General features: G+C 44.4%; 1 protein-coding gene across 3 annotated transcripts in view; it reads left to right on the forward strand.

Moving 5' to 3' along the window:
- FANCM (FA complementation group M) overlaps positions 1-13,264 on the forward strand; it is a 132,519-nt gene that overhangs the window by 69,281 nt on the left and 49,974 nt on the right. For all 3 annotated transcript variants that reach the window (XR_004645432.1, XM_034767999.1, XM_034768000.1), the window contains exons 9-11: positions 5,103-5,287; positions 6,981-7,187; positions 9,791-10,025. Coding sequence is in view for 2 of the 3 variants with exons in the window: in XM_034767999.1 (XP_034623890.1) it covers positions 5,103-5,287; positions 6,981-7,187; positions 9,791-10,025 (627 nt within the window). In the remaining variant the exon portion in view is untranslated. The remainder of the gene's footprint in view (positions 1-5,102; positions 5,288-6,980; positions 7,188-9,790; positions 10,026-13,264) is intronic.

Genomic DNA, 13,264 nt, shown 5'->3' on the forward strand with positions numbered 1-13,264 from the left:
AACTTATTAGATGATCATAATATGGTCCTTTCTGGCCTTTCACTTGACCTTTGAAGATTCATAGGTTGTAACATGTTGGCCCTGCAATGTGTCCTGAAATCAGTAAATCCTGGCTACTTCGGATCACGAGCAGGAAGGCTTGCCAGAACTCTTAAAAGCAACAGAGAGTCCTGTGGCACCTTTAAGACTAACAGATGTATTGGAGCATAAGCTTTCATGGGTGAATACCCACTGCATCTGACGAAGTGGGTATTCACTTATGAAAGCTTATGCTCCAATACATCTATTAGTCTTAAAGATGCCACAGGACTCTCTGTTGCTTTTTACTGATCCAGACTAACACGGCAACCCCTCTGATATTTAAAAGCAATTAATATTCAATTCAGTTCAAATGTTTGAGATTTCTAATATTTAAGTATGGACCAAGATTTCTGAACCTTGTGGGTGAATAGTGTGTTCTGGGCATCAATTCTAAGCAAGAGATTAACAATTTTACAGTTACAATGCAAAATTAAAATGTACACATAAATTATTAAGCAGTCTTTTGTAACACAGAGGGTAAGTTACTGTACCATGTTTGCCATTCATGTGCTGGCTATCTTAGGCATCATCAGTATCATTGATCCATCACAACATACATCCACCAGTTCTCCTCAGTCCAAGTCTTTCCTGGAAGGAACAGCCACAGGAAGTGTAAACCAGCATCCAGAAAGCCGTTCAGGAGGTACTTGTCAAATTAAAACATGGAACAGCAGCTTTGCACATGCTTATAACCAAAGCAAACACCATAGCGTAGTTCTCCTGTTGATCAACGCAAGGTCAGAGATCAGGAAGCCCTTTATTATTCACAGTGTCGTCCTCAGAAAATCAACACAGGGCACCAGCCTACTCCGTGAATCTAGCAACATGGGCATCCTGCTAATCTCTAGATTTTTGAAAAGGAGTCGACTGAGATGCTCTGTGAAATAGTGATGCTGTTTCCAAGGTTTGTTGTCCACGTATATTTAAACACTGTGTTGACACTGCAGTGGCCCAAAACAACCACTTTTACCCTTTGTACCCTTGATTTCTTCCAAGTAATCTCTGGATCTACACACATGCAGCCAGTCACACTCTGCACTAGATTGTCAGACTTTAATTAAATACAGGTAATACAAGAAACACCTTCTGGTGATCTCCCTCCTGCAGACAAGAAGCAATCGCACTAGTCCACACCCAGAAGCTCCCGGATCCAGTAAAATTCCAAAGCATCATTGCATGTAACTCTGCGTCACCAAAAACTAAGTGAGTCACTGGGACTATTCCATAACCACAGTGATTGACACTGACACCAAAGTGACATCCTTCCCAACAGATCTCCCCGGTTTTCTGCAATCTGTGACAGGAGTCAGAGGAAGAGAATTTGTACATCAGCAGTGTAAAATATAGGCAGGCGCAGACCGCATCCAACATAAGGAATTTTTGTAAGCCTATGCCCTCTCTGTGGAAGAAATAAAGAAAACCCGTCTTTCCACTTTTGCATCTGTTAAATCAGTACTAAACTATAAATTGTGGCTCCCTTGGAGAGCCATAAATGGTTCATAGTGGAGCCACGGTTGTTGGGAAAAGGTTTTTAATTGATATCTCAATTTTTTGCTTGCTTTTAATTAAGAGACTATTAAACTGGGCTTAAAAATCACCTGTGTCTTATCTGTGGGTCTGTGTCCGATGCTCCTGTTGCTGCAGGGGTTGGGTACCTCTGCTTGTCGAGGTGGCCTTTCACAGAGAGGCTCCCTGCTTGGGGAAGCATTGAGCAGGAAGCCTATCAGCTGAAAGACCCCTGCTGAAGCAGAGGCAAAGAGAGCCTCCCAGTGCTAGCCACGTTGCAGCAGCAGCACTCGCAGTTAGGGAAAAGGGGCTGAGGGAGAGACAGGGTCTCATCCTTATACTGGAACAATTTTTACCACGTGTTAAACGTACATGTAGCAAACGTTTGGCTGAAGTTGACGATTTTAATAATGTTAAACAGAAAAGGAAGAAAAGCAGACAATCCAATTATAGTTACATTATGCTTGGATTTTTGTGTCTCAATATTACTGCAGAAAGTCCACAGCCCCAATGTGTCATTTGTTTTAAAATGTTAGTAAATGAAAGTATGAGGCCAAGGAAACGACACAGACATTTAGAAACCAGACATCTGGAATTTGTAAAAAAGATCCCAACAATATTTTCCTTCAGAAACGTGAAGAATTAAAGCAGCAAAAAAGTAATGTCTAAAGAAGCAGCTGTTACCCAAAAAGCCTTATGAGCATCTTATGTTCTGGCTAGGCGAATTGAAAAATGCAAACATGCACACACCATTGGTGAGATGCTTTTACTTCCAGCAGCAATAGACGTGTAGAATTATGACTGGGGAACAAGCAGGGACGGCCCTGAAACCATTCCTATGTCAAACAATACCATTCATCAATATACTGATGACCTTGCAGAAAATGTCACTGCACACAAACACACCAGGCACACACAACTAAAAGAAAAATAAATAAAATGCAGTTTCTGTTGGTTGAAGTGAGGAGTGAAAGTGAGAGTGAGAAAGAGAGAGACCTTTGTGAAATATATCTATATTAAATTCTAACTTCAGGAGGCATTCAGATACTAGAGTAATAGGCACAGCATGGAAACATAGGTGGATCTCGGCAGCTCTCCAACAAATGAGTGTTATGCCTATTCACAAGAAACCATCTCTTCATACAATCAGTCTTGCCAGTTATTTGCATGTTTATGTCTATCTTTTTTTCTTTTGGAGGGGGGAAGATGGTTAGAAGTTTGTGATAAAGGAGCTGTGACGAACTGGGACTGTTCTTAATGTGGTCTTTGAATGCTGAGTGGGGAGTGTTGGTCTGGGAAGGCAGGGGAGTGTGGCTAGGATGGTCTGCATTGGGGTATGGGAGACTGGCCTTGAGAGAAGATACCTGAGCATGTAACGTGAGAACCCAGGAGGGGGTTAGAGGCCAGGTGACACCTTTGCCGGGAAACTGAACAAAGGTGGGGGGAGGAGACACTGGGGGAGAGTTTTCAGGAGCTGGCTGGTAATGGAGGGAGCCCAGATGGGGCTTTGCCCCCCCAATGGGGCTGTGGTGCCCCTGGGACCCCAAGATGGACCTAACCGAGGGGGGTCCTGTTGTCTGTGCCTGCAAGACCTGTCTTTGACTATGTTCCTGTCGTCTAAATAAACCTTCTGCTTTACTGGCTGGCTGAGAGTCATGGTGAATCGCAGGAAGCTGGGGGTGCAGGGCCTTGTGTCCCCCACACTCCGTGACAGGAGCTCTTATATTACCTATAGTCCTACAATTGCCATATTCCATTTCAGACAGTGGTTAGGCCTGGGTATTGCCGTGAGGCAGTGTTAGTTTCAGTAATTCATGATCTCCTTCTAGAGCTAGACAAAGATCAAGTGTGCATGCTGATTTTTTCTAAGACCTCTCAGGCTTTTGTGTCACCTGGTGGTAACGTATTTGCAGTACTTGGAAGGAGTACACAGAACTGCATAATCATACTGCTTATAGCTCAGATAATTACCCATCAAATGATCAACAAACCATGCTTTAATCCCATTTTAATCCCAGTTTTAACCCCAGAATGATGCTGTGAAAATACGCAATAAAATTCAGCTACAGTTTTTCATTGGGGCCTATGGGCATTCCTGCACTACAAATACTAAATAACTGATCTACTGAATAAAACACTTTGCTTTATAACATCTGACTTTCAAAGTGTTTATCTCTTCTCCATAGCTCACTACCCCTTATGATTTTCTCTCCTTGGTTCCTGCGATCTCAAAATACACCTCTACCCCGATATAACGCTGTCCTCGGGAGCCAAAAAATCTTACCGCGTTATAGGTGAAACCGTGTTATATTGAACTTGCTTTGATCCGCTGGAGTGCGCAGCCCTGCCCCCCCCCCCCCCCCCCCGGAGCGCTGCTTTACCACGTTATATCCGAATTCATGTTCTAGCAGGTCGCGTTATATCGGGGTAGAGGTGTATTATCAAATTATTAAAAACAAAATTTATACTTTCTACAAAAGAACAGCTTACCTGCAGCATTAAAATAAACAAAAACCAATACAGACAACACAATCTTTTAGGTGATGTGACTGTATGAAGATAGATGGGACAGGATATAGCCCTATGGTAGGTAAAGCAGAGCCTTTTAGATAGTGGCAGGACAACTGCCTTTTAGGGGCTTGTCTACATGGCAAGCCAGGGTATGAATCTACAACACTCAGTAACTTGCAGTCTGGACGCTGCCACAGCGTAATGGAAGTCCTGGTATGCAGCTTAGCTTATTGCTCCCTTACCTATTGAGCTCACACAGGAAGCCGAAGTTGCAGACTTCTAGTAGTATTTGATAAAGGCTATCAGTACCTAGATGTGTTCATCAACTAAGCTATTTATCCTGATTTATAACTTAAACCCCATGTTTCTGCTCTACCATTCTGTGCACTAGCCTTTCCTGAGTATTGTGTATTTTTATTGCTAGTAAGTCATCCTTACTTCACCTGTCCCTCCTGACTTTTGTTATCTCTTTTGTTTGGTTATTATGTATTTGGGTCTGAAATTAGATAGCAGATTCTTTGTTGCACAGCCATGTCTTAATTTTATTTTGAGGCATCTACTGAGTGCACTTTTGGGCTTTATAAAGCAATACACTATAACAAATTGTGACTTGGGGACAAGGTATTCTCAATGCAGGGCCCTCTGTTGGATCAAATTCCAGAGCAGAGCCAGTGTTAGTTCTGCCTGGTATGTTCCAGGGAGTGACTGTATCCTTTCTGTAGTGAATGAGGAGAGTTTTCTTTTTTAATACGTTGGGAAGTTTGTAATTGACATTTTTCTTAACATTATGTTAATTTGGATGGCTTTGTGCTCCTAGCACAAATGGGATGGGCACACTGTGTAAATCAAAAAATGAAATGGAATCCATTTGGGCACAATCTTATCCTATTGAAGTGATGGGAGTTACGCATGCCCAGTGCAGGAGTGATCTGGCCCTGTGTTTTTTATTTATTGTGTATATAAAATCCTTTTCTAGCTCATAGACTTATTTTTGTCTTAAACAGATCAAAGCATACCTGAAAGCAAACCCAGTGATACCAGAGTTATGATCTTCTCCTCGTTTCGAGACAGCGTCCAAGAAATTGCTGAAATGCTTTCCCAGCACCATCCACTTGTCAGAGTAATGACCTTCGTTGGCCACGCCACAGGAAAGAGCATGAAGGGCTTTACACAAAAAGAGCAGCTTGAGGTAAAGATGTAATCAGTCTTGTTTGAGAAGATGGATGTAGAGAATGTGATGTGCTAATATATATTATATAGAAATGACTGTGTAGTTTTAAGTTTCATTAGTAAATTGCTGTACTAAGTAAACCACTGCACTAAATAAACAACTGTAATCTCGAGACCTCTTGATGCCAACTGGAGCGGGTCCAAGGGGTGCATAGGATTTTACAGGGATCCTCTGGATCAGATATCTACATAACAGTTCACCAAAAGGTGGCATGTGTGGTCTCTACTTAGAGCCAAGGGCCCACCGGTCATCATAATCATTGTGAAAGTAGGCATGCATAATATTTGAGGAGTTACGTATCTATACTAAAAACTATATTCTTAAGGCCTGGGAGCTGAGGCAAGTCACCAAGAAGTGACAGACCTCGCACATGTTCCTTTCAGGCAGAAGGTAACAGATGCTTTTCTCTTATCTGGCCGTAAGCATTGTGTGTCTCACAATTAATGCCTATTTGCATAATCAGCAGAGGGGTATCCTGCTTATGACTAAGACCAAAGGACTAGTCTGTTATATAGGGATGCAAAGAAACACACAGGATCCTTCACGGAGGAGACAAGCTAACAGTATGTTTTATGAAAGGAGGGTCGCAGCCAGCCTGGCTGTAAAATGCTGAAAGGACTTTGGGTGAGCAATAGTCTATAACACATGAGTAGTTAGTTAAGTTTAGCCTCTAGAATGCGTGTTATGATTTTATTTTATATGTAACAATTTGTTTCCAGTACTTCTCCTAGTTATTACTTAAATCTCTGTGCTACGTTAAGTAAACTTATACTTGACTTCTCTATAAACCCATCTAAGTTCTGTGTGTTAAGTGGAGCAGTGACTTGAGGTGAAAGTGGTAAGTAGGGATTTGAAAGTAGCAAATCTGTGAATACTACAGACGTCTCGTGGATCAGGAGCTGGACACTCCAGGGAGATGGTTGGAGCTAACCTGCATAGAGAGAGTGGGGCCTGCGTAGGCCTAGAAGAGAGAGTGCCTGTATTGCCCGTGGCCAGTGGGGCTGGGAAGCTGACCCCTCAGCATACACAGACATGGCTTCCTCAGCCTAAAGTCAGATAGTGAGGTGCTTCTCAGCCCTGGGAAGCATGACATCCACTTGCAAAGTATTTTTCTTTCAGATCATCTGACCAAAAAGAAATGTATAAAAAGAAAATATTTGCATTTAATAATTTTGTTGTGTGATTTCTTTTAATAAAAAATATGCGATATTTGAAAAGAATGGAAATGTACGTGGAATGAATTGAGCACAGTTCTTTTTTCCCTAGTTTTTTTAGAATTCTAAAAATTAAGATTTTAGACTATGTCTTGACTTAGTGGAGTAGCAGAAATATATATTTGTAAAATTGAACAATTGATTAGTAGGAGTAGGTTGATCTTGTGTATGTGGTAGTTTGAGGCTGGATAAGGTGTGAAACGTCTTGATTCTGTGTTCATGGGTAGAATAACATTGATAAAATACTGACACGCAGCATTTGTTAGTCAGCAGTTTAAAATGGAATACTTAACTGTTTTGCAAGGAGGTAGATTGTGCTTCTACAATTTTAAAACAAGCTGAGAATTTTAATCACAAGGCTGGAATGTAAAAAGATGGTGAGGGTTTATTTAGGACAGTAGAGGAGATTTATGATATGTGTTTTAATCCATTTTTAGGTGGTAAAATGCTTTCGTGAAGGTGGCTATAATACACTGGTCTCTACATGTGTAGGAGAAGAAGGTTTAGATATTGGAGAAGTTGACCTCATAATCTGTTTTGATGCTCAGAAAAGTCCAATTCGTCTTGTGCAGCGAATGGGTCGAACTGGGCGCAAGCGGAAAGGCAGAATTGTTGTCATACTTGCAGAAGGACGGGAACAACGGGTGAGTTAAGAAATCTCTCGTATTTTCTAACTTTTCAGTCTCATCACTTAGTCTCACAAAACAATTGCATGCAGATTGATTAAAATCCTGGGGAGCTTGATGATGATGGTGAACTCTTTGCATTAATAGTTCAAATGTCCCATGCTGGATTTGCAAATACACTTTGATAGTCCTCCTTTTGTATAGCCACATTCCGGAAATGTGGAACTTTAGTACTTCAAGTTTTCATCTGTGTTTGGGTTTTTTTTTCAGTCTTAAGTCTTTCAAAGCCTTTGAGGCAGGTAAGTAATGATACCTATTATACAGATGGGTAAACTGAAGCATATAAGGTTGTGACTTGCTCAAGGTCACAAAATAATTAGTGGCAGAGCTGGCATTAGAGTGAGGGCTTGGAGCTCCATGGTCCCCCTCTGCTGGCGGCCCCAAGCTGCCGGGGTCCCCTGCCGCTCCCGGTAACAGCAAGGCGCAGCAGAGGTCCTCTGCCACTCACGGTGGCAGCAAGGCGCAGCAGCAGTCCTCTGGCACTCGCGGTGGCGGGGAGTGCAGTAGGAGTACCTTACAGCTCCCTGCCTCCGGAGGCAGCACGGGACCCTGCAGCTCCCATCCAGCGCTGCCTAAAGTCACAGAGGTCTTTGGAAGTCATGGATTCCCTGTCCTCCGTGACTAAATCGCAGCCTTAGTGATAAGCACCTTGGAACAGCAGTGCTGAGTGTGAGGTGAGGTCTGAGGAGACCTACGTGAATGGAAATCTCTTGTGACTGTTAAAGAGCTGAGCATGCCATCTCCGCTTAACATTCTCACTCAATACTATTCCAGTCCAAGATGTGATGTTTGTATCTGGCTTAGAGTTTGAGATGAGAGATTTGATTCTCAGACAAGGTATCCTAAGTCACTCCTGTCTGTTAAAGAGGAACCTCTCAGAAGGGCATATTGTATTTGAAAAGAAAAAGGTGGGAAATATGTTGTTTAAATGTCTTAAGTAGATATTTTCAGTTCCCACCTACAAAATCTGCCTGATTATTGTACGTGTTTAAAAGCTCCCTATGTCATGGGATACTAATGTGATCCTTTGCTGAAGCTTCCTTTTGAAGCAGTTGGATTCCTGTGACCTTCAGGTTATTGTATGGAAACCTTTGAGGCAGACTGTTCTGATCATACATTTGTAAGCTTTAGATTCCACTTTAGCACAGGCTGGTCAGAGGAACTCAAACACCACTTTTGGAAGGAAGCTAAGAATGGTGGGAGTGGAGAATCGGGTCTCAGGTTTACATCCAAAGATTTTGGAGTAACAAGTGTAAGAAGAGGCATTTGAAAGCTCAGCCCCATAGGTTCTAAAGAGAAAAATTATTCAGGATGGTTGTCAGACAACTCCATACAGATTTTTCAAGGAGTATGCTGGCCTTACTAGCATGTTTGTTTCCCTACATAGATTTTCTTCCTTAAAAAGTCTCATCTAACAAAAACTTCTTGCAAACTGATTGAGAGCTGGCATTCTTCACTTATAAGTAATCTTTTCAAATACAGTCCAAGTTAACAGTGACCAGAAGTGGTTGCCAACTGATGGCCTCTCGTCTCAGTATGGTCCTACTAGACAGATGTCTGCATCACAGAAGCAATCGCTTATAATTGGCATCTTATTGGACTTGTCCTTTCATGCTTTTAATAAGAAAAACAAAAGAAATAGTATTGTTGTGTTTTATTCAGAAGTTTCATCTTGGTGAAGAAAGGGATACAGACTATTATAGTTTTAAACACCATAATTTTGCACAACTGGGAAAATTTAAATAGCTAAAAATCTAAAAGAAAAATACTTAAAAACATAGCTGTTAATCGAAATTTGAAAAATAAAAATCAAATTTGGCCAAGCCTAGTCACATTGTATCTAACCTGGATTACTCTAAACACCTACAGGCAAGGGTTTTCTCCTTCCTACTTCTCTCTCTCTCTCTCTCTCTCTCTCAAGGGACATGCCCACTTCTGATACTATGTACAAAAAAATTAAATTCTGTATAATACTATTGTTGTTGTAGTTATGCCTTACTTGGGGGTTTCTTATTCAGATGACGTTCTCAGACATCTCTGTGTTTTCTTCAGTGCTATGTATTATGGTCTGAATCGTTTTCATAAATGAATTTGTCAGGCCATCTCTTCACCTCATTTTACTTGCCTACGGTAAGTGAGTGGGACGGCAAGAATGGGGTGGGAAGAAAGGGAGTGGCAATCTTTTTTGTTCTGTGTTTTGGGGTTTTTTTTCCCCATTGGAACTTTTAAGATGTGGACATGTTTTTCTGTGTAACCAGATGACCTGATTATTGTCATCCATATCTTTTTTCTCCTTTGTTCGTCCTGAGATGGGGTCAGATTGTGAACCCCTTACTCACACAAGTAGTTCCATTGACTCCATTGGGGCGATTCATTTGAGTAAAGGGGTCACAATCTGGCTTTGATGTATTTGGCCTGTATTCTTTTGTTTTTGTAACACGTGTTTGGGGACTCAAAAATATAATACGTAACAAAAGTATGAATGTTCAAGTGCCCTTTTAATTCTCTTAGTTATAAGGTGACACTCTCCAGTAACAAGTGACTTATCCTCTGTTTTACAGACTTACAATCAAAGCCAGTCCAACAAAAAGAGCATTTACAAAGCAATTTCAGAAAACAAAATGCTTCACTTTTACCAGCAAAGCCCTCGTCTGATTCCTGAAGGAATAAACCCAAAGTTGCACAAAATGTTTATCACTCCTGCAGTATATGAACCAAATAATTCAAGATCACTTTCCAAAGAGAGAAGATCCAGCTCACTCCAGCATAAATCCGCTCTCTTTTCTATGGGCGCAAGTAAGATTATGATGATTTCTTTATATGTATTGTGTAACCAGTGGTTCTCAACCTAGTTACCATTGTGGGCCATATCCAATACTACGTGTATGGCCCTGAGGATGTTACATGGACCACAGCTGTGTGCTGATTGGGTCGCGGGTTGAGAACCATTGGTGTAAGCTGATGTCTTGACTGTTTCAGTCACCACTTGCATTGTGGTACTGAAACAGACACAAAACTGTTCATAAATGTTATGGGTCGTTAGTAAAAATATAATTTATCTTACTCATAACTTTTCAGTTCCAATATTATGATGAGACCACTTGTTTATATACAAGTTCCAATTCTTTCAGCATCCTTGGATCAGTTATTCCCTTAATATGTATAGTGTGAATCAGCTACTTGTTTCACTTCTCCTTAATGCAACTCCCAAGTGTTTGCTGGGTCTTAAACAAGTAGTATTGCATCAAAATGTTTTTTGCATCTTTATCAGGCTCTGTAATTTAGGCTGAAATTGTTTTCTTGACTAATTTTAATAATGTTAGAAAAACAGCTGAAAATTCACCACATATTTTAGCAGATAACTATAGATGCAATACTCCCTGTTTGCAGAGCTCTTGTTTCAGTCTGAAAAATGGCAGGGTCTTAGAGTTGATCCATTGGAACCATAGATTCCTAGGTCAGAAGGGACCATTGTGATAATCTAATCTGACCTCATGCATTACACGGGTCATAGAACTTCCCCAAAATAATTCCTAGAGCAGATCTTTTTAAGAAAAACATCCAGTCTTGATTACAAAAAAAGTACTGATGGAGAATCCACTGTGGTAAATTGTTCAAATGGTTAATTACCCTGTACACTCTCTGCTAAAAAATTATGCCTCATTTCCAGTCAAGTACCAGCTAATAGCCATTGGGTCATATTATACCTTTCTCCGCTTAAACTGAAGAACCCATTATTAAATGTTTGTTCCCCATGTAGATATTGTTGGCCATTTCTGATTCTCCTGTTTGGTAAGAAGAGGGGACCCTCAGAACAGTTAGGAATAACCAAAATCTTTTCTAATATAGTAGAAAAGGTAAAGGTGTGATCAGCACCACAGCTTGTGTCCAGGGAACTGCTTGTTCTTCTTCGAGTGCTTGCTCATATCCATTCCATTAGGTGTGCGCGCGCCGCGTGCACGATCGTCGGAAGATTTTTACCCTAGCAACACCGGCGGGTCGGCTGTGGAGCCCCCTAGAGTGGCGCCTTCATGGCGCTGAATATATACCCCAGCCGACCCGGCGCCCCCTCAGTTCCTTCTTACCGCCCCTGACGGTCGTTGGAACTGTGGAGCGCGGCATAGCTGTCCTCCACTCTCCCTAGCTTACTTAGTCATTCGAAGTTATAGTTATAGTTGTAGTTCTAGTGTTTATAGTTAAAAAGTTGTTATAGTTGTTATTGTAGTTCAGGGGGTTAAGGGGGTCGTCTCCCCCTTTCTCCCCCGGCCGCGGGCCCGGGCTCATGCCCAACGCTCCCGGCTTCAAGCAGTGCGCCTCCTGCGCTAAGCCTATGCCCACGAGCGACCCGCACGACTCCTGTTTGAAGTGCCTGGGAGAGTCCCACCAAACAGATAAATGCAAGATCTGTAAGGCCTTCAAACCAAGAACCAAGAAGGAGCGGGACTTTCGGCTCAGGCAACTCCTAATGGAGGCGGCACTCAGCCCGGACACTCCTTCTACGGGCCAGACTCCGGCACCTAGCACCTCGGTGCGCAGTGCCCCGGCGGCACCGGCTATGATGACCACGCGAGTGGCGTCAGACAAGCCTCCCCGGCACCGGACCTCGTCGGCACCGCAAGCGCAGCAAGTGCCTCGGCGCCGGTCATTATCCCCAGGGCATAAAAAAGCCCATAAGACGGGGACATCCGTGCCGAAGACGCCGGCTCCCCCAGTGCCGGGGGTAGAGCCGCGTCCGCCGGTGGAGCAACGGAAGCAAGCGCCTCCAGCACCGTCGACTCCGGCGCCGAGGCCGTCGAGTCCGGTGCAAATAGCGTCTCCACCGAGGCCGGCGGTGATACAGTGTCTCCCGTCGACTCCAGAGACCTTCGCGGCGGCGAGAGACTTAATAGCTCTCACGGAGCCCGCACCGCCTCAACCACCGGCACCGACTGCACCGTTGACTCGCCCGGTACAGTCAAGAGGGAAACCTGCCTTGATGCGCCCTCCATCACAAGGGCTGGAACCTCGGCGCCGATCCAGGTCCCGAAGCAGGTCCCCACGCCGCTCGCAGTCCCGGCACCGAATATCGTCTCGGCACCGGTCGTACTCGCGGCCAAGATCTTCTTCGCGGCACCGCTCTACGTCTCGGCACCGATATGATCGTCGGCACCGGTCAACGTCGAGACGTAGTTCTCGGCACCGCTACGGTCGACGCTCGACGTCGAGGGGCCGCTCCCGGCACCGAGCATACTCTAGGTCCTCGTCGAGGTCCAGATCTGACTCCCGGCACCGACAAGGTCATCGGCACCGGTCGCGGTCCCGGCACCGATCGCCGGCACCGCACAGAGATAGATCATCTCCGGACTGGCACCGTGCGGCACCGCAGACCACGGGGATCGTTTCATCTTTCGCGGCACCGCCATGGCCGTCAAGATCGGTGTCTCGCTCCTCGGAGGACCTGTCGAGATCGGCATACCCCCCTCAGGGGCAGGCCGAGGAACGAGACTTGGGCCATTGGCAGGAGAGGGCAGAGGACCACTCTCATGGACCATCTCACTGGTCGTTTTGGACCCCGTGGGCGTACCACCAGGAGCAAGGGGCTTCATTACCATCGACCTCTCGCTCGGGTCACTCGGTCAGAAGGGCCCCAGAATCCACCATCTCTCGGCCTCCGCCTGGAGGCGTGGAGGCTTCTGTGTCTACACCACCCGACACCATGGACCCAAGTGCAGGTGACGCTCCGACCCAAGAGCAGGGGGACCGGGACCCCCCCTTGGATCCAGTACCACCGGAGGCATCCTCCTCCTCCTCTCCGGACGAGGCAGTGGCAGGCACTTCATGCACGGGTCCCCCTTCGATAGATCTTCAGGCTCACCAGGATCTCCTGCGTAGGATGGCCCGTAATATGGACCTGCAGGCGGAGGAGATAGTGGAGGTGCACGACCCGATCGTGAATATCCTTGGATTGGATGCCCCATCGAGGGTGGCATTACCCTTGATCCGCACGATCCAAACGAATGCGGATACGATATGGCAAACTCCTGCCTCCATTCCAC

This window comes from Trachemys scripta, chromosome 4 (assembly GCF_013100865.1).
Source record: "Trachemys scripta elegans isolate TJP31775 chromosome 4, CAS_Tse_1.0, whole genome shotgun sequence".
Lineage (NCBI taxonomy): Eukaryota > Metazoa > Chordata > Testudines > Emydidae > Trachemys > Trachemys scripta.